This window comes from Rutidosis leptorrhynchoides, chromosome 1 (genome assembly GCF_046630445.1).
Source record: "Rutidosis leptorrhynchoides isolate AG116_Rl617_1_P2 chromosome 1, CSIRO_AGI_Rlap_v1, whole genome shotgun sequence".
NCBI lineage: Eukaryota > Viridiplantae > Streptophyta > Magnoliopsida > Asterales > Asteraceae > Rutidosis > Rutidosis leptorrhynchoides.
This window is the reverse complement of record NC_092333.1, coordinates 714,832,191-714,855,483: the sequence shown is the minus strand read 5'-3', so window position 1 is coordinate 714,855,483 and position 23,293 is coordinate 714,832,191. Positions and strand designations below refer to the sequence as shown.

The 23,293-nt window shown below is 33.5% G+C and overlaps 1 protein-coding gene across 1 annotated transcript; it reads left to right on the top strand.

Moving 5' to 3' along the window:
- The first annotated feature begins 12,523 nt into the window (after positions 1–12,523).
- Positions 12,524–17,249, top strand: LOC139886236 (glutamate receptor 3.7-like). The gene is made up of 6 exons (XM_071869983.1): positions 12,524–12,943; positions 13,548–14,833; positions 14,947–15,224; positions 15,344–15,375; positions 15,863–16,269; positions 16,698–17,249. The coding sequence occupies exons 1-6, from the start codon at positions 12,679–12,681 to the stop codon at positions 17,124–17,126; spliced, it is 2,697 nt and encodes an 898-aa protein (XP_071726084.1). The 5' UTR covers positions 12,524–12,678; the 3' UTR covers positions 17,127–17,249.
- The last annotated feature ends 6,044 nt before the right edge of the window (positions 17,250–23,293 follow it).

Sequence of the window (23,293 nt, the reverse complement as noted above, 5' to 3'; positions counted from 1 at the left end):
GGACTCATAATTGATCTTGATAAAGATAAAGAAGGATATGACACATGTAAACGGTAACTTCCAACTTAAGAAACTGCCTTAAATATGTTATCTTGTGTATGCAATTGCACAGATGATGAACAGGAATTTGTAGCTCTAGTGCACTTCAATTTTATGTTTGGTCATGACTTGCTAAAAATTAATTATATGTTTGGTAGTTATTTTCTTTAGCTCCATATAAAAGCAAAAATCGTGAGACGACAAACATCGGCCGATGAGGTTAGTAGGGCCTTAGCCCTGTGACCGGGCAATTAGAATTTTCGACTGAGAAGTTACCAAAAGCATAACAATCTTATTGGAACTTTAAAGAGAAGTCAAAATGACTAACTAAACATAATTTTACAGTTTTATGTTTGTCCATGTAACACTAATCAAATATCAACTTCTTAATCATAAAAGCTAATAACTCATACACTTATGTAGCGAGTTTGATCGTCTAAACAAGAAGGGCTTAAATTAATCTACCCTTAACAACTCATTATACTTTTAGTACGCGTATGATCTTATATCAAGGCATGTTTAGTTATAGTTCTTTCTGTGGTCAAAAACGTAAACATTATATTCTTTAGGTTTACAACTTTATTCATTTTTTTAAAAGGAAAATTTATTCATTTATTCTTTAGGCTTACAACTTTCTTCTATAGATTTACAACTTTATTCATTTATAGAGCCTGGCTTTGTGTATGCTATCCGAAATGCTTTGAATTTATAAAATGAGTTGTTACAACTCGATGCATGAAAATGAGACATTTTTTTAATGTGGCGCCTTCATCTTAGAATGTGACGATTTCCCTTGAAAATGGCGCATCCAACAGAAGGCTTGGTTCAATTGAGAATGTGGCGCCTTCTATTAAGAAAGTGGCACATTCACTCAATTGAGAATTTGACTTGTTTTGACACCTTTTTAGCTACAACATAAGACTTTTCTGCTCCGTTGGTCCCTGTATTATACCCCGTTTTGCTAACAGCGTCCCTTGGTTATTAATTTGGCATTTAGAATCCTTTGTTTATCAAAAATTTGCAATCAGCTAGCAAAATGAGGTATATTGCAAATTTGCAATCAACGTCCCTCTGAGGGACGCTGATTGCAAATTTTTGATAAACAAAAGATTCTAAATGCCAAATTAATAACCAAGAGATGCTGTTAGCAAAATGAGTTATAATACAGGGACCAACGGAGCAAAAAAGTCACAACATAAAACTGCCTAAAACATAATTTAAAACACCCTTTCAGCGAAATCAAAAACACCCATTCAACGAAATCACATATCTTTGTTTCTTTAACATTTTCATAAAATTTCTGTCAACATTTAGTTTATCAAACTAGGCTAAAAGCATAAGCTTATAGAAAAATATAAATTTAAACTCTCGTAAGCTTATAAGTTTGTGTCTCAAATAATCCAAATTAACGAGTTTTAGTGGATAGTAACAACAATAGTATATTATTTATTTATGTATTTATTATTATTAAGATTCTTAATTCTTAAGAAAAGAAATGCTAACATGAGAACCGATAGATACTCTACAATTTTTCTTTGAGTGGTCCGATTTCTCATTTGACTCATGGTTAGGGACCACAACCAACAACCAAGTGATTATATTATACGTATTCTTTTCTAGCTATAAGAAAAAAACAGCATTTCTTTTAACATAACCCACTAACATTAATTTGATATTCTTATTTGCTTATTTAGCCATCGAAAAAACACATGTTCTTTTAACACAACCCACTAAAATACACATGCGCATTGGGAATTGATATATTCAACAGATATATCCAACATAAAAATTACTATATTCACCACAAATTGTGCATTATGTATTTATACTGTACAAATGCATTTTTATGGTGGATGAAGTAATTTTCATGTTGGATATATCGCTCGCCATTTTATTCCTTCATTTTATTCAAAAGCCACTCAACCCCACTTTTGTACACCTGATCTAACCCCCTAAATTCCCATCTTCTAATTTTCATGGGTATGGATATCTAACTAAAACATTACTACATTCATAAGTTGTTTTTGTTTTACTTTTTCTTTTCCGTTCGTCCCTTGACTATACACTATTTGCAACTAAAGTCCCCCGGGTTTTTTTTGGCATTTAGAATCCCACAATTTTCAAAAAAGTGCAATAAGAGTTCCTCTGTCAAACGGCCGTCAATTTGTCTATTAGTGCCGTCACGTAATTAAAAGGGGATGGGCATTTTCATCTTATTAATTCATTTTCAGCATTTTTTTATGTTGGTCCCTCGTTTCTATATTATTTAGCTGCGATGATCCCCTCATTTAACAATTGTTACGTGGGTGGTCCCTTCGTCTAACTTCGTGAAATTAGTAAACTATTGACATGTGCATTCCATGTGAGGGTAAATATGTCTTTTTATACTCATCATTAATTTTCATTTTCATCTCCATCTACATCTTCATCTTCTTCATTGAAACATCATAAACCTTAATTTAATTAAACTATAAAAATCAAATACGTAAAAAAACCGCTCGTACAATAACAATACTTAATTGGTTTCAAGAGTTTGAAAGTCCGTTAAATTTGATTTGGTTTCAAAAGTTTGAAAAAGAAAACCCCTCGTGCAATAACAACTTTATTCGATGTGTTTGATGTAGATGGGTTAATTCAGTTAGGGTTTATGATGTTTTAGTGAAGAAGATGGAGATGAAGATGAAGATGGAGATGAGAATGAAGGGTAAAAAGACGTATTTACCTCACATGCAATGTACGTGTAAAGAGTTAACAATTTGTTTAACGAAAGTTACACAGAGGACCACCTACGCAGTAATTGTAAAATGAAGGGATCAACGTAGCTAAACGATATAAAAATAAGGAACCAACAAAGAAAAAGGCTGAAAATAAAGTTAAATTTTGAAATTGCCCATCACGCGTTAATTGGAAAGAGTAAGGGAAAGGGAATTGAACATCTCAATTAATTAGTTGATATATATACAATAATTGTTTACTGTATGGTAGCTTTTAACTGTTTGATAATCATATAAATAATCAAGTAATGCCAAATGTGAATACATTAGGAGAAGTGGAAAACGTAAATGTTTGATTGTTGATTTATGTTACGATACATTGATTACCTTGCAGTTTCTGATAGATTTATAAGTTAATGTTACTGAGAAAAAAGTTTGCTGGAACCATTTTGTCATCATTACATATGCTCGAGAGAGACGTGGCGGCGATAATTGGTCCACAATCATCAACCGTAGCTCATATGATATCTCAAATTGCAAATGGTGTACAAGTACCAATTATTTTGTTTGCGGTCACGCATCCTACTCCATCTTCCCTCCAATTCCCCTACTTGATCGATTTCTATGGGTGGAAAGAAGTTATCCCAATATATGTTGATGATGAATATGGAAGAAATGGTAATTTTTCTTTAGTTTTGCCCACTGCTTATAATCTTAATGATATCGTTAATGTCCTTAATGAATCGATCCCACTTGGTCCTCGTGTTTATACTGTTCAAATTAATCCTCTAAAAATATTTGATGTGGCGAATAAGTTAAATATGATGACGAGTGATTATGTAAGGCTAACAACCGATTGGCTTTGTACCACTTTAGCATCGTTTAGCCCAATGAATCAGGAGTTAAATATAAAAAATGTTTATTTTATTTATATTGTTATAATTCAGTAGACTTATAACTACCTTTAATGGTTATAAGAACAAAGAGAGAAAAAGAGAGAAGAAAGAAAGAAGAAATATTGATATTGATATTTCAAGAGAAATGGTACACCTTAAATGGCTACCATACATGTCTATTTATAGTATAAAATATTACTATGCAAGAAATATAATAATAATAAAATTAACATCCAATCTAGATATTTTATAACACTCCCCCTTGGATGACAATTTTATTAGAGAATAACTAGTACTGCCTCGTTAAAAACCTTGCTAAAGAAAACTCATTGGGATAAAACTTTAGCTAAGGGAAAAAGAGTGCAGCATAGAGTTGACTCCCCCTCAAGTAGGCAACGCCTGAGTTGTTACATCTTCTGAACATGCCTCATGTCAATATTATGAACGTGTGTTCTGAAAATAGCAGTTGGCAGTGCTTTGGTATAAAGATCAGCAGAGTTGTTGATTGAACGTATCTCATTTTAATCTGGTTGTCTTTTACGAGATCTTGAGTATATGAGAAGAATCTGAGGTTTTCATCTGAAACTGTATCATCTAAATCTTTTATGTAGAAGTTTAGCCCCTGTGATTTGTCTACAATCTCCTTCATGGTTTGCTCAAACCCTTGTTTCAATTCATATTCCCTTGTAGTCTTTTCTGAACCTTACCAACATGCCATTCTTTTCCATCAAACTTATGACCGTTAAGACCGTCTATGGCTTTGGCGCCTTGTCAGTATTTATATTTTGTTCAGTCACTTTTGATACTCTTCTTTCATTTGTATTATGCAAGCTGCATTATCTTCATATATAGTTGTTGGTGAAGATAGTTGTTAGTCTTTTATAGCGTTCTAGTCCACAAGAATCAATAATGATTTGTGTCATTGATCTCAACCAAACACATTTTCGAGTAGTTTCATATAATGCAATCACTTCGTCATGATTTGATGATGTTGCAACAAGTGTTTGTTTTAAGAACGCCATGATTTTGTGGTACCTCCATTTAGGAATACATATCGAGTTTGAGATTTATCTTTATGAGGATTTGATGAATGACCTGCATATACATAATCAACCAAATCTTGTTTTGAAACGTTAGAATAAAATAATTTTAAATCAGCAGTTTCTCAAGGGTATCAAAATATGTGTTTGTCCCATTCCAATGTCTTTTTGTAAGGGCTGAGTTGAACCTTGTCAACAAAATAACTGCAAAAGAAATGTCAGGTCTTGTACAATTTGTAAGATACATAACAGTCCCAATTGTACTAATATATGGAACTTCTGATCCGTTAATATCTTCATGATCTTCACGGGGATGAAATGGATCAGTGTTAATATTGAGTGATCTAACAACCAATTGGTTTTATCTTTAAAAAAAAATGTTTTAAAATCTTTTCAGTATAAGTTGTTTGATGTACAAGTAGACCATTAGGCATATGCTCAATTTGCAATCCAAGGTAATACTTGGTTTTTTCAAGATTTTTTATTTCAAAATAATTCTTTAGAAGTTGAATAATTTCATAGATTTCTTTATTTGTACCTATGATATTAAGATCATCAACATAAACAGCTATGATCACATATTCGGACATTGTTTTTATAAAACATACGTGCAAAATAAGTTTATATGTATACCCTTTTTTTTTATCAAGTAGTCATTTAATCGGTTATACCACATACGTCCCGTTTGTATAAACCCATTTAGAAATCTTTGTGATTTAATGAAATATATTCCCTTGGGTTTTACATTAGATGCTTATGATACCTTAACCCTTTAGGTATATTCATATATATCACTATTAAGTGATCCATACAGATAAGTAGTAACAACATTCATGAGATGCATTTAAATAACTATCAGGTTGATTAAGTATCTAATAAGTAATTGTATCCATTACAGGAGGATAAATTTTCCTCCTAATTCATTTCTGGTCATTGTGGGAAATATTGAGTTACAAGTCTACTTTTGCCTTGTAACTTCATTTGCACGTTTCTTTTCGGATAAAAATTCATTTGTATCCCATACGTTTCACATCTTTAAAAGTGATAGCGATTGATCCGAAAACTTTTCTTTTATCGAGCGATTCTAATTCAGCTCGTATTGCTCCTTTCCATTGAGCTCAATCATGTCCATTTTGTATATTCAATGACAGATTTTAGTTCCAGATCATCATCTTTATTCATGATGTCATTGTAACATTATATGAAAATATCTCATAGAGATTTTAATTTTATTTCGGTTCCATAATATTGCATAATTTATCGCAATTTTAGTATTTACATTTATCAATATCCTCTGCAGAAGGAATATTGATTTGTGGTTCTTCTTGAACACTTTCTTTTACCTCATTATCAGCTGATTTTTTTTCGAGGATTTTTATCTTTGGAACCAATTGATCTTCCACGTTTGATGCGTGGCAAAGACTCAACAGTGACATTATTGCCAGCTTTTGGAATTTCAGTTCGAGCTGGAGCATTTATCGCTGGTATATATGATTTAGTCACTTTTTTATATCTGTAAATGCATAAAGTAATTAATTTGCAAGTTCTTGCATATGCATTATTTTTGAACTTTCGTTTCACATTCTTTTGTGCGAGTTCAATATACCTTAATATGAAGCATCATTTTATTTATTTTTTTTACTTCACCCCCTAATCTAGGGAACAATGTTTTATTAAAATGACAATCAGCAAAACGTGCTGTAAAAAAAACATCACCCATCATGGGTTCAATATATCTTATGATTGAAGATGTTTTATATCCAAAATATATTACCATCTTTCTTTGAAAAAACATTTTATTGTGTTGTGGTGATACAATTGGAACATACACTGCACAACCAATGTTCTAAGGTGGAAAATATTTGACTCTTGGCCAAAATCAAGTAGTAAGTGAAAATATTTATGACTTCCACATGGTATAATGCGAATTAATGTCGCAGCATGTAAATTTACATGTCCACATATAAATATTGAGAGTTTTGTACTCATTATCAATTGTCTATTTATTAGCTGCAAGCGTTTATCTATTGATTCAGCTAAACCAATTTTGTGTATGCACATGAGCAACTGGATGTTCAACAACAATCCCTGTAGATATATAATGATCATTAAATGCTTGAGATGTTAACTCACCAGCATTATCAAGTCTCATCCTTTTAATGGTGTAATCAGAATAATATGTTCTCAATTTAATAATTTGTGCAAGAAACTTTGCAAATGCCATATTACGGCTTGATAACATACAAATATGAGACCATCCGCTAGATGCGTCTATTAGAACCATGAAATATCAAAATGGTTCACATGATGGATGAATTGGTTCATATATCTTACCTTGAATTCTTTCAAGAAACATTTGTAATTCTTTTTCACAATATACTTTTCATTAATCACTATATGTGCTTTCCATTAATCACCATATGTGTTTTTTTTTTCTTCATAAATCACCATATGTGCTTTTTCATCATATATCCTTTTCACCATATACGCTTTTAATCATATGCGCTGTGCTTTTCACCATATGCGCTTTTAATCATATGCGCTTTTCATCATATGCGCTGCGCTTTTCATCATATTCGCTTTTTATCATACGCGCTTATTATATGCGCTACGCTTTTCATCATATGCGCTTTTCATCATATGCGCTTTTTAATCATATGCGCTTTTTATGTGAATAGTAAATTAATTAATTTCGTTTTACTATTCATATGAATTAATTTCGATTTACTATTTTGTTAATTGAGTAATATATATACATCATATACTTGTGACTCCGAAGGCTCAAATGAATTTGACCATATAGTTATATGTTGTACCTTGCACATTAATTTTCAGTAGAAGCTTTAGATGCATATTTTTTTCTTGATGAACTATTTGTTTCATATATAGCTTAGGCAATTATTGTGAACATTTGGTCCCTATAAGAGCATTTATCTTTTAGACTTTTAGTTGATTTGTATTTGTCACAATTAGGGATAGCACCCGCGGGTCGTGGATGCGGATTCATTGGATCCATTACCCGTACCCGCGGATTTTTTTATTTTTATTTTTTACTTTTGTAACTACCCCCACTTGTAAATGTTTCAATTATATCCTAATTCTCCTTATCATGTTCACGGCCAAAATTAATCATAGTAGACTAATAATTCCAATACACATTTTCACAAATCACGGCTCATTAAAGAAAAAGGATATTGGTGGACCAAGAAAGGTTATGCTACCAATCAACCCATTCTTATTTTACGTACATGTGGGGTAAATTATATCAAGTGGTGCACTTTCATTTGATTAAATTATATATCACATTTAAACAGGCCACAAATTCCTTGTCATTATCAGCTTGTCGAGGGTATAATATTAATACTCGTCACTTGTTTCCAAACAACAATGTTAATAATTTTTGCAAGGATCCATTCAATGGTTTATGGTCGTTTGAAATAGAAAAAGAAATAACGTGGCATCAGTGGTGTTGTATGGTTGGGGTAATAGGTGACGGTTTTTTTTTTCTTTTTTTTTTTTAAATCAAATAACTGGAAATTTGGATTTTTTTTTTTTTAAGAAACATCCAATTGAACCCTTGTTCGTTGAAACAATTTGACTATCTTTTTTTAACTCCTCATTATTAAACGAGCCATTTTGATGCACACTCTTAAAAAAATAATTTATTTTTTTAAGTTTTATTATTTAACCTCCTTTTTTTTCAACGGTCACGTTTTTAACAAAACATTTGACAAGTTTTGAAAAAAGTTTTTTTTTTTTTACTTTGCTTTCCCCCTTTCTATAAAACTCATTTAAACACTTTCTTTGTTTTTTTAAAAAAAAACTTCCTTTTTTTTTTACGTTACCTGTAAATTATAAATATATAAAAACTTTTTGTTTAAAAAAAAACTTTCTAGTTTTTAAAAGGCCACTTGACTAATTTTTTTAATTCTTTCACAACACCCGATATCGTGATCGTGACCTTTCACCAAATCAAGAGATATTCTTGATAAACTAAACACTGACTCGTGTTTGGAATTGTCGGCCACAAAAAAAAATTCATTTGATGAAAGTATATTTTTTTTAATTATAGAAGGAGACCACCTCATTTTCAATACTTCATTTTTGACAAAAAGCTACTCCATTTTACCATTCCTTTTTTTTCTTCTTATTTTAACTTTTAAGATTTACTTTTAATAAAAATACAAACTACTTTTTTTTATTTTAACTTTTAAGATTTACTTTTTAATAAAAATACAAACTACTTTTTTTTATTTTAACTTTTAAGATTTACTTTTAATAAAAACACAAACTACTTTTTGTATTTTAACTTTTAAGATTTACTTTTAATAAAAATACAAACTACTTTTTGTATTTTAACTTTTAAGATTTACTTTTAATAAAAATACAAACTACTTTTTTTTATTTTAACTTTTAAGATTTACTTTTTAATAAAAATACAAACTACTTTTTTTATTTTAACTTTTAAGATTTACTTTTAATAAAAATACAAACTACTTTTTGTATTTTAACTTTTAAGATTTACTTTTAATAAAAACACAAACTACTTTTTGTATTTTAACTTTTAAGATTTACTTTTAATAAAAATACAAACTACTTTTTCTTATTTTAACTTTTAAGATTTATAAATTTAAGAATAAACATTAGTATGCATGAAATAAATAATGATTAATTGCATAAGTAATCATAAATGTTAGATAACATATAAAGACCCCATCGTATTCGTATTGATCGGAATTAATCTCGACCCATGGTACCGTGTTGTCAAATGACGTGTTGCGTACATAAAGTATCGTGTTGTCAAATGACGTGTTGCGTACAATCATGAGGTCTTATTAACATAAATATAAATGTTAGTGAAGTTAATAAGAGTTAGATTACAGAAAATATAATTCAGGCGGTATAACCGACCATATATAACTTAAATAACATAAATATAAATGTTAGTGAAGTTAATAAGAGTTAGATTACAGAAAATATAATTCAGGCGGTATAACCGACCATATATAACTTAAATAACATAAATATAAATGTTAGTGAAGTTAATAAGAGTTAGATTACAGAAAATATAATTCAGGCGGTATAACCGACCATATATAACTTAAATAACATAAATATAAATGTTAGTGAAGTTAATAAAAGTTAGTAAACATAAATGATAGTTAGGCGACAGTGTCGACCATATATAATTTAGGTGGCAGAGCCAACCATATAATAAGAACAATACAAATGCACTAAGAACTTAATAAAAATTAGTAGTTCAAAATGTTAGTAGTCCAAAATTTGATATGTCCGAGTGTGAAAATTATTAATAATTTCATACCTTGATTAGTGACTCGTGATCGTTTGAGATATCCTTTGATTACACTAAGCTCTTCGTGCTGATAACGTGTTATAATTCAGTAGGCTTATAACTACCTTTAATGGTTATAAGAACAAAGAGAGAAAAAGAGAGAAGAAAGAAAGAAGAAATATTGATATTGATATTTCAAGAGAAATGGTACACCTTAAATGGCTACCATACATGTCTATTTATAGTATAAAATATTACTATGCAAGAAATATAATAATAATAAAATTAACATCCAATCTAGATATTTTATAACATATATTTCTTTTATTCTTTCATTTTACTTTTAGTTTAAGAATTGAGAATATTATGTCATATAATATATACTCCCATTTTTCTCACACTCTATTTCTATCTTTTGAGTGATAGAATGTTATAATTCACTCATGATTTTTATTGATTAAAGAGGCCAAATATATAGTACATGATCTGATCTCATATCCCTTGATTTTAGGGATCCTACATTTAATATGAGATATAGATAGATATGCCTACATTTAATGCTAGATATTACATAAGATATTGTCTACGTCTAATATCCGTTAACATCCCCCCCGCAGTTTGAGCGAGAGAGGAATGAACGGTCAAACTGGATTAAAACGCTAAAACTAAATAACATTGTTCTTTCCGAGCAGACTGATATTCGTTGATGTAGTTGCGTATTGCTTGAATGCGTTTCCTTTTCCGTAACATTTTTTTTACGTCGTGGCTTGCTTTGCCTAAGGATTGAGCAGGACTTGGACATTGAACTTTGTTGACGATAACCAGTCTTTATCGGAAGAGATTATTCTTATTATTATTATTATTATTATTTTTTTTTTTTTTTTTTTTCGAGGTTTGGAATCTAGTCAAGCTAGACGGCTCATTCTCACGCCGATTAATAAACGGAATATATAGGTGTATATATATATATATATATATATATATATATATATATATATATATATATATATATATATATATGATAAGTGGGGACAAAGAAAATAAAAAAAAATATGATAGTGGGTGTAGGTAGACTATTATCCCATGATTTATGGGATTGGTTTCCCATACGTAAACTAAAATATATATTAAATAGGTAGACTATATGTTTTTTTTTTTTTTTTTTTTTTTTTTTTGAAAGGCAAGTAGCATTATTAATAAATAAAAGATACACGAAATAGGTAGACTATATGTTGATCAGGAAATAATCTAAAGATGAGCATACAAAAAACAGAGTGTACTAGAAGTATAACCGACGGCGAACAGTGGTACAACCCTTTTTTTTTTTAACAAAAAAAGATAAAAAAATAAAACAGAGATTAGAGGGAGAACACGTGAACGGAAGGAGGGTGATCGTTGAAGAAATTGATTACAGAAGGGGTGATGATTTCTGAAACGGTGTATATTTCAACCGTGATGTTGCTGCTCCGGTGGTGAGATGAGGTGTCTATTTCAACCGTGATTTTTTTTTTGATTGCAGGAAATTGAAATGCAAAAGAAAATATAGATAGAAGACCGAAGAGGTTCGGTATTGATGGTGGATAGGAAGATTTGCAACGGTGTATATTTCAACCGTATTTGAATGCTTTTTGCAGAAATTGAAGAAGAAAAGAAATATAGAAGACGGGAACTGAAACGGTGTATATTTCAACCGTGGTTTGGATGCTTTTTGCAAGAATTGAAAAACAAAAGAAAGATAGATAGAAGAGCGAATTATAGGTTCGGTGGTTGATTGGAAGATTTGATGGGTGGTAGAGCAGAAGCGGCACACATTCGGCCGACTAGGTTTTGAATCAAACCCTCTGATACCATGTTAGAATGTTATAATTCACCCATGATTCTTATTGATCAAAGAGGCCAAATATATAGTACATGATCTGATCTCATATCCCTTGATTTTAGGGATCCTACATTTAATATGAGATATGGATAGATATGCCTACATTTAATGCTAGATATTACATAAGATATTGTCTACGTCTAATATCCGTTAATATTGAGGGCATAGAACAAGGTGAAAAAAATGCTCTTGGCTCCTAACGGATAATATAAAGTAATAAAAAGATCCTTTCGGTCTTTCTAAAATGCTAGTGGACTTTTTTTTTTCTTCCTAATGTCATTGATTGCTGTTTTTGAGCCTATTGTGCTTTGTCTTCGTTGCTTTAGTTGTGTTTCCCTAGTTCTCAGCTTCTCAAATCTCCGATTATGTCTGTATGTACATAAAAAAATGGAACTCTGAAAAATCCTGAGCACTGAACGATCGATTACTTTGTTTCCCATCCGAGCGTCCCCTGTTTCTGTCAATCTTTTTCCGCTCAATAAAAACTCAAAGAACACAACGTTAGAATAGTCCTGTCTCTATACTCATTTGACTTATGGACCACTTACCAACAACCAAGTGATGATTATATTCTCTAGCCATCAAAACACCACTTCTTCTTTCTAAACAAACCTCCACTAACATTACACACGTGCATCATCTAAATTTAATATCCTTCACTTTCTTCATAAGCCACTCAACCCCACTTTTGTCCACCTGATCTACCCTAAATTCCCATCTTTTAATTTCACTGGTATGGATATGGATATTTAACCAAAATATTACAGTACTACACTTTATAACTATCTTCTATTTTTATAAATAAAATAAAAATAAAATGGAGGCTACAGTAGCATCATTATTATCTGCCCTATTTCTATTTCTATTGATGTTACTCAACACTTGTGCTTACTCAAAAAGACCTGATGTTGTTCATGTTGGAGCTCTGTTTTCATTTGATTCAGTTATTGGTAAAGCTGCAAAAGCAGCTATGGAAACTGCTGTTATTGATGTGAATAATGATCCAAGTATTCTCAATGGTACTCGAATGAATTTGTTCATGGATGATACTAGTTGCAGTGTCTTCAAGAGTTCAATTCAAGGTAAGTAATAAACTGTTAATTTGATTTCATTAAATTGAATATATTAGTACAGGTATTATTCGGTAGCTTCACACATGCTAAATAAAGTGGCTTTTTAGAATAGATTTATTTATTTCAAAAACATTAAACTCTGTATATTGTTTAGTTGAATCGTACTGTTGTTATTAGCTTAATCTTTAATCTATATTTGTAAATCCTGATTAGGGTAGAGACTGGATTTGGGGAAGAGTAAAGGAAATGGATTTGAACATCACCCAATTATTATTAATTAATTTAATTAGTTGATTAATATAAAATTGTTTATTGTATGGTGGCTTTTAACTGTTTGATTAATAATAAACATAACCTAAATAATTGTGTGATGTTCAAATCCATCACACAATGCGATTTGGGAAGGTCTCTGGCGTTTTTCCCAACCTTCGATGGTACTGACAACATCGTCGCGATTCGCGAATTGGGTTTCCTCCTGACGCGTGTGTGGGTGACAAATGAAAGCATTCGAATACAATATCGCCATTCAAATAAAAAATAAAAGAATGTCACAATGTCAAATGTGAATGCATTAGGAAAACATATATGTTTAATTGTTGATTTATGTTGACAGCATTTCAGATGCTCGAGAGAGACGTGGTGGCGATAATCGGTCCACAATCATCAACTGTAGCTCATATGATTTCTCAAATTGCAAACGGTGTACAAGTACCAATTATTTCGTTTGCAGCCACGGACCCTACTTTATCTTCCCTCCAATTCCCGTACTTTTTTAGAAACACGCAAAGTGACTCGTACCAAATGGCAGCCATGGCAAATTTGATCGATTTCTATGGTTGGAAAGAAGTGATTGCAATATATGTTGATGATGAATATGGAAGAAATGGAATTTTTTCTTTAGATGATGAAGTGGAAAAAAGAAAGTCAAAGATTTCATATAAGTTAGCTTTGCCTACTACTTATAATCTTAATGATGTCGATAATGTGCTTAATGAATCTATCCCACTTGGTCCTCGTGTTTATATTGTTCATATTAATCCCGATCCCGCTCTCAAGATATTTGAAGTGGCGAATAAGCTAAACATGATGACGAGTGATTATGTATGGTTAACAACCGATTGGCTTTGTACCACTTTAGCATCGTTTAGCCCAACGAACCAGGAGTTTTTTAAGATTATCGAGGGGGTTGTTGGTCTTTGTCAGCTTACTTCACAAGCATCAAAGAAGAAGACTTTTGGGTCAAATGTATACGGGTCAAATGTATACGGGTCGTATGCATATGATACTGTGTGGACGGTAGCACACACGATTGATACATTTCTTAATCAAGAAAAAAATATGACATTTTCATTAGTGGGTTCACAGTTTGGGAAGTTAAAGGTATTTGATAACGGGGAACATTTTGTCAAGATATTATCAGAGACGAAGTTTGACGGGTTGAACGGACCGATTGACTTTAATGCGGATAGAAACTTGGTTCCTCGTGGGTATGAAGTTTTCAATATAGTCAAACTAGCGATTCATAATGTTGGTTATTGGTCAACTCGTTCGGGTCTCTCTATTGTGCCACCTGAATCTCTAAAAGTGAATAAAAGTAGCTCTTTGGGCTTAAATGATAAATTGGGTGTAATTACTTGGCCCGGTGGGAAAACGGATCGTCCTCGCGGGTGGGTCATTGGGGATACAGAAAGACCGTTAAGGATTGGGATACCAAAACGATCTAGTTTTGTTGAATTTGTGACAGAATTAAGTAATCATACAATTGAAGGATACTGTATTGATGTGTTTAAAGAAGCACTTAATTTAGTTCCTTATGATCTCCCTTATAAATTTGTACCATTTGGAGATGGTCAAACCAACCCAAATTATGATCAACTTGTAAGATTTGTTGAAGAGGATGTAAGTAGCAAAATCACTAAATCTTATTTTCATCGTGATATTTTGATTAGATGTGGCAAAATGGGCGGATTGGGTTACGGGTCAAAGTGGTTAATTCTATATGTTTTTGACAGGTTTTTGATGGGGCGGTTGGAGATATTTCTATTGTGACAAATAGAACAAAGATTGTTGATTTCACGCAGCCTTATGCCACGACTGGTCTTGTGATAGTCGTTCCTTTAAACAATCAAAAAGCAAGTAAATGGGTATTTCTTAGACCGTTTACTGTCGAAATGTGGTGTGTAACTGCAGGAGCTTTTGTATTGATTGCTTTGGTTATTTGGCTTCTTGAGCATCGTGTTAATAACGATTTCAGGGGCCCACTTAAGAGACAACTTGTTACTATCTTCTTGTAAGTTCTTGTGTAGTTCATATTAATCATGCACAATAATATGTCACATATGTAGAAACTAAAAGTTATGTAGTTCAAGAGGTTAAAATCTATAAGTTTTTTGTTTGTTTGTTTTTCAGATTCAGCTTTTCGACACTGTTCAAGAGAAACCGTAAGCACCATCCTTATCCATAACTTTATTTTTTTTCATCCCGAAAAACAAAAATTAAAATTAATGGGATCCGAAGATCAAATTGGTTACAACTGGTCCAGACCTCACAAGGTTTGCTTGAAAGTATAGACCATATGGGCTACTTGAAAACAGCGATTAAAACCTGGCCAATTGAAACTATAAAACATCAAACCAAACATACTACCATTATAACACTTGAAAATGGGGTGTTTGGGTATATGCATCTTTGAGAATAATTATTTCGCTATTTTTAATTGTCAGATTTTAAAATGGGCTGTTTTTTTATAAAAGAAAAAAAAAAAAAAAAAAAAAAAAAAAAAAAGACATATGGATTGCATACTTGCATGAGGAGGTTTTTACTTGTAATTTTTCTGCTTTAAGTTTAAAAAATCAGAACTTATGTCATGTGGAAAATGCCTATATAAAGACCCCCTAATAATATTATAGTTTAATGATAAATTTGCAGAGGAAGATACAATTAGTCCGCTTGGGCGTATGGTGATGGTGGTATGGCTGTTTTTGTTAATGGTGATCACATCAAGCTACACTGCAAGCTTAACATCGATTCTTACGGTACAACAACTTTCGTCACCCATCACGGGGATCGATAGTTTAGTGGCTAGTCATCTACCAATCGGGTACCAACTTGGATCATTTGCACATACTTATTTGGAAGAAAGTCTTTACATACCTCGATCTAGGCTTATTCCACTAGGGTCCGCGAATAAATATGATGAAGCATTACGGTTAGGACCCCATAATGGAGGGGTGGCAGCCATTGTTGATGAACTTCCTTATATCGAGTTGTTTTTATCTGACCATCCTGATTTTGGAATTGTTGGTCAACCGTTTACTAGAAGCGGATGGGGATTTGTAAGTAACTTCCTACACATTAACTTCTTGTCATTCAATTTTGAAACTTACTTGCACACCGTAACCATTTCTAGTAGAGATGGCATGATGGGCGGGTCACATAACGGGTTAGATGGGTCATTTTCTAATACGGTTTGAATTGGGGTGGTGGCCCATAAAACGAAAAAATTAATCCCTCGTGGCCATGGAGGTTCACCCGCGATGACTCTGGTTGCCTGCGGCGGTAGTCGCATGAGATTAGTCGGCTCGCAAAGCGAGTCAGATACCCGGTTATACAAAAATAAATAAATAAACTAATGTAATATAGATTAATATAATATTTTACTTTAGTTCCCTTTGTGCACAAAAAAATAAAAGAGAGAGAGAGAAGGTTTTAAGTTGTTGGTTTGATTGTGTATTTGATTGATGAAACTTGTTTCTGATTTCAGGCTTTTAAAAGAGATTCTCCTCTTGCAACAACACTATCCTTATCAATTCTGCAACTTGCCGAAAATGGAAAGCTTCAAGAAATTCACGACAAATGGTTCTGCGAAAAAGGATGTTCGACTGCTGTGGGACGTAATTCCGAGCCTAACCAGTTACAAATGAGCAGTTTTTGGGGTCTATACATAATTTGTGGTGTTTTCTCACTCACTGCATTGGTTATATTTTTGTTACAAACCATTCGTCAATATATTTTCTACAAACAAAAGCAGATATTGGATCCGCGCTCGCCCTCATTCCCAAGTTCATTTTCAGCATCATCGAAAAGTGGATGTTACAGCGTCTTCTTAAATTTCTGTAAATTTATTGATGAAAAGGAAGAAGCTATCAAGAATATGTTCAAGAAAGATGATGAAACTCCTCAAACTGTTTGATTTTATTTGTATTGGATTTGCATTTGACTAAATGTTATTCATAGTTTTGTTAGATATACACATATGCATTGTGAATGTGAATATCCATGCTGTATGTTTCTTGTACAAAAATTGTTTGAAAAATGTAGGACTGGTTGATTGTTCACTTATAATCTAAACCTACCAAACACATGTATGCAACTTTGTTATGTGACGTGTACTCTTGGTTTGGTCTCTTTTTTGATTATCTTTTTTTGAAATCAAATCAAATTTTCTATGAAAGTCATATTTTATTTGAAGAATTTACAAAGAGAAAACAAACATATATATAAATTATATAAAAGTTTTGTAAAAAAAACTAATAACATTTAGCAATTTTTTAAGTAGAAACTTAATGAGGTACTTGAAATGACACTTGTAAAAGTTTAAGGCCAAAATGTAAATGGAAGCAACGAGTTGGACTAAAACTGAAAGCGAGTCACCTGTATACAATTAAAATATCCCGTTTAGAGTTGAAAATACCACGACAAGACTTTCACGAGAACTGACTTCAATTAAATTTGAAAGCAGTGACTCAAGCCAAGGAAACAAATTTTACATATATTCTTTTGTGAGTGGCTTGGTGGTAGAGGTTCGGAGCCGATGTTGTAGCTTCGGATTGGCTCTCTAGCCTTGGTATTACTATTCGCTCATAACCTCACTCATAACCTATTTTTTCCCATCTATATGTTTATATTCATTTATGAGTGGCTTGGTGGTAGATGTTCGGAGCTAATGTGGTAGCTTCGGATTGGCCCTCTAGCCTTGGTATTACTATTCCCTCATACTCTCACTCATAACCTATTTTTTCCAATCTATGTTTTCTTCTTTCAAAAGTTGATCAATAAAAAAAATTAGGTTTTTTTTTTTTTTTTTTTTTTTTTTTTTTTTTTTTTTGTTGTTGTGATTTTGTGAACAGGGCCGGTCAAACTTTGGTCAAAATTTTTGCATGCCCCGGACGAAATAATTTTAAAATGCCCCCAACAGTTACGCAAACATATATCTTTATGAGGTTTAAACTATGGGTATTAATAATTTTTTTCAAAATGATGCCCCTAACCGCGTGATGCCCCGGGCCGTCGCCCGCTTCGCCCATAGCCTTAGCCGGCCCTGTTTGTGAATGATACTTAATAATATATTACATTTTTGTATGTTTTGACACCAATTCTCATTTTGTAGAATGTGATGAATTTACAATCATATTGATTAACTATTTGAAATAGTTGGTCAATATGAAGTATGTAACCTACATAGAACTCCATATTGGTTGTTGAATGACAAAGCTATATCGAGATAATCGATGTAGTCATGTCATGCAATGACTATTGATTGTGTACGGGGCATGTGTTTAGCCCGGACCTTATAATTGGTCTCTTCTTTACTTTTAGACCCTCAAATAATATCTTTTACATTCACGTTCAATTAACTTTATTGGGCCAAAATTTATTGCTTATTTTGGTAAATACCCAAAATTTTTATTGCTTATTTTGAGTTTTTTCAAGGTAATAAATTTAACGAAAAATAGTTTTAGGGTTTACATTTCACATGGCATTCATCTTTTACATTTTTGTTCATCATTCATAGTATTGATCTCCTTCGTTAGATTTCCGTTACCGATAAAAGACTAAATGCTTAAGACATAACATATTGCCATACAAATCCTTCTCTATCTTTAAAATGAACTAACAGTATATGATATGTGAATAAAGATACGATATGTGCATAAAGATATTCGATTTATTGTGTATTGGATTATTATATGATACGGTTCTTGATACGACATACCTAAAGAAATACTTTCAATTTTCTAATCACCTAAATTTTTTTGTTTTGGGTTCTTTCCTTTATTGTGATGAGCAAGGTTATTCTTCAACTGAACTGATAGGTACTACAATTCTAACGAACTATTGATACGTGCAATTTCTAAACGAAAAAGGACCACAAGAGCCTAAAATTCAAATCTGAATGTTGTTGTCCTAAATGCAAATTCGGTTGCTGCAGGTAATCTTGGCGGTGTTTGCCAAGTTGTTGAAGTAGGTGCCCAAAATGTTGCATGTGATCTTGGCAATGATGATCAAGAAATCCTTGTATCAGGTGGTGGGATGAAAGGTTCTGCTAAAAAACGTAGTGATGACGTGTTACTTGACTCTGTCAAAGCATCGAAGCTCCTGCATCTCATGTAGTTAAAGTTGTTGTTACAATAGTATATAGCAGAACAAGAAAAAAAGTATAGGTAGCATTATACATTGTGGTACAAAAATCAATAATGCTACATGTACTTCTTTTTCTTGTTCTGCTATATACTTTTGTACAAACAACTTTAACTACAGGAAATGTAGGAGCTTTGACTGAGTCAAGTAACATACCATCAATACTTTCTTTAGCATAACCTTTCATCCCATCCCCCAACACAAGAACAACTTGACCAACACTGCTAGGATTACCTGCAGCAACAAGATTTTCATTTCGGGCACCTGCTTTAACAACTTGGCAACAACACCAAGATTACCTGCAACATCCGAATTTGCATTTTGGGCATCATCATCAACAGCCGAATTTGCATTTTAGGCTCTTGTGGTCCTTTTTGGTTTAGGAATTGCACGTGTCAACTGTTCGTCAAATTGTAGCACCTATAAATATCAGTTGAGAATCACCTTGCTCACCATTGTAATAGAAAGAAGCCAAAACAAAAATTACTAGGTAAATAGAAAATTGGAAGTATTTTAAAACTGAAATCGAATTTCTTTAGGTATTTCGCCAATAGACAATCAATAACCTAACATAATATTTTATATTTCTTGATTGAATAATGACAATATACCCTAAAGAAGCTAGAGCAAAATTCTTAATTGTGTCATAAAGGCCCAAGTCTCTCAATCGCCCTCCAAAGGGATATGTGCATCTAGATCTTTCATACTATGTCCAATCCCAAAATTAATAACAAGAAATCGAATAATAATTATTAGGTAATTAGAAAACTTGAAGTGATTTAAAACTGTTAGGAAGAGGGGATCGCCTGGACGTTGGGAGATATAAATTTGAGGGAAAAACAACTCTATTACTCACAAGAATAGATTTACAGAGTATTACAAAACTCTTACAAAAAAAAACTCTCAAGCTCACACACACTCTCTAGGTTGTGATTACACTTCTCTGAATGATTTGAGATGATTTACAATTGAGGTTTGCACCTCTATTTATAGTAAAAATTCTATGGCGGTGGAAGTGTGTGAACGGAGATGGTGGGCGGCCGTCATCGTGTTCATCTTTGCTTCTTCTACATGGTGCTCAAAGAATGCTACTTTGAACATCTAGAAGGTGAGCTTCTAGATTGTAGGCTGGAAACTTTCAATTCTCCCCCTCCAGCCGAATCCACGAACATTCCAGTTATGTCTCTGCATAACTCCAACTTCTCTCGAGTCACCACCTTTGTTAACATATCCGCAGGATTCTCCTTTGTATGGATCTTCACTAGTCTCAACAGTTGTCGATTAATTACCTCGCGTATCCAATGATAGCGAATATCAATATGTTTTGTACGGGAATGGTACATGGAGTTCTTGCTCAAATCTAGAGCACTCTGACTGTCACAATGTACCTTGTACTCCTTTTGCTTGATTCCAAATTCTTGGAGATAATGCTTTAACCACAACATTTCTTTTCCAGCTTCTGCGGCAGCAATATACTCTGCTTCAGTTGTGGATAATGCAACACACCTCTGTAGTCTTGACTGCCATGAAACAGCTCCCCCTGCAAAAGTGTAAATGAATCCTGAAGTAGATTTCCTACTATCAGGATCTCCGGCCATATCCGCATCTGTATAGCCTTCCAAGATTGGATCAGCTCCCCCGTAACAAAGACATAGATTCTTTGTACCTTTAAGATATCTGAGAATCCATTTTACTGCATCCCAATGCTCTTTCCCGGGGTTCGAGAGAAAACGACTCACCGTTCCCACTGCATGAGCAATATCGGGCCTTGTACATACCATCGCATACATCAAACTTCCAACTACTGAGGAATATGGTACTGACGACATCTCCCCGATCTCTTCCTTGGATGAGGGACAAGAACTCTTGCTTAACTTGAAATGGTTAGCTAATGGAATGCTAACAGGTTTGGCATTGTTCATATTGAAACGTGAAAGCACTCGTTCAATATACTTCTCCTGAGATAGCCATAACCTTTTATTCTTCCTATCTCGGGTTATCTGCATTCCCAAAATCTGTTGAGCCTGTCCTAAGTCTTTCATGTCAAAAGACTTAGAGAGTTCCTTCTTCAGCTGGTTGATCTTCGTTACATCTTTTCCTACGATCAAAATATCGTCTACATAAAGTAGAAGAGCAACGAAATCTCCTTCAGAAAACTTCTGAATGTAGACACACTCATCTGCTGCAGTTTTCTTGTACCCGTGACTCACCATGCACGAGTCAAACTTCTTGTACCACTGCCTAGGTGCCTGCTTTAAACCGTACAAACTTTTCTTCAGCTTGCTTACGAGATTATCTCCTGAAACCTCAAAACCTTCTGGCTGCTCCATGTAAATTTCTTCATGTAAATCTCCATGAAGAAAAGCTGTCTTTACATCCATCTGTTCAAGCTCCAAGTTCATACTTGCGACCAATCCAAGTATGACTCTAATTGAAGTCATCTTGACTACTGGTGAAAATATCTCGTCAAAATCAATCCCTTTCTTCTGTTGGAATCCTTTGACTACAAGTCGTGCTTTGTATTTCACCACTTTTCCACTACCATCCTTTTTCAGCTTGAACACCCATTTATTTTTCAGTGCCTTCTTCCCGCGTGGAAGTTCTACAATCTCATAAGTTTGATTTTTCTGCAGAGAATCCATCTCATCCTGCATTGCGAGCAACCATTTTTCTTTATCCTTATGAGTTACTGCTTCATGAAAACTCTCCGGTTCTCCATCTTCAGTAAGTAGAAGGTACTCGGATTCTGGATATCTACTCGATGGAATCCGACCTCGTTCAGATCTACGAACTTCTGGAACATTCTGAGGAGATCCACCATCATCTTGACCTTGTGATGGTTCTGGAACGTCTGGCAGATGGGGTTGTGGCTCCCCCTTCTCGGCACCGTCATTTTCCTCATTATCTTCTACTTCTGGAATTTCTTCCTGCACTGAAAATTCATTTCTCATGAATGATTCCGTTGTTGCCTCTGGCACCTGAGCAGCAACATTTGTCTTCTGAGATATTGTGGGCTTTTCAATATCTTCTATTGTCTGGCTTTCATGGAACACTACGTCCATACTTCTGATCACCTTTTTCTCCTTTGGATCCCATAATCTGTATCCAAATTCTTCATCTCCATAGCCTATGAATATGCATGGAGTGGTCCTTGCATCCAGCTTCTGCCTGAGCTCCTTGGATACATGTGCGTACGCCAAACATCCAAATACTCTTAAGTGAGAGTATGATGGATCCTTTCCAGACCAAAGTTTCTCCGGAACTTCAAAATTCAGTGGTACTGATGGAGATCGGTTGATCAAATAACAAGCGGCTCTGACTGCTTCTCCCCAGAATGGCTTTGGCAGCTTAGCCATACTGAGCATGCTCCGAACACGTTCCATGATTGTTCGGTTCATTCTTTCTGCTATACCATTATGTTGAGGGGTACGTGGGACCGTATTCTCATGTCGGATGCCATATGATCTGCAATAGGCATCGAACTGTCTGGAAGAGTATTCACCGCCGTTGTCGGATCGAAGACACTTTAACTTCTTTTCTGTCTCACGTTCTACCATGACATGGAACTGTTTGAAGTAATCGAACACCTGGTCCTTCGTCTGTAAGAAATATACCCACACCTTTCGAGAAGTATCATCGATAAACGTCAGAAAGTATCGATTGCCGCCAATTGATTCAACCTCCAAGGGACCGCAAACATCAGAGTGTACCAGACTGAGTAACTCTGATTTTTTTGTTGAAGAGGAATTAAACGAGACTCTATGCTGCTTACCAAACAGACAATGATTGCAAGAATCTAGTGCAGCATCCTTGTCTACATTGATAAGCTCCTTCTTTATTAGGGTAGACAACCCTTTCTCACTCATGTGACCTAGTCTCTGGTGCCATAAATTTTGTGAAGCCTCCTTTTCTGCAACATTAATACTGTCTGTGCAGATC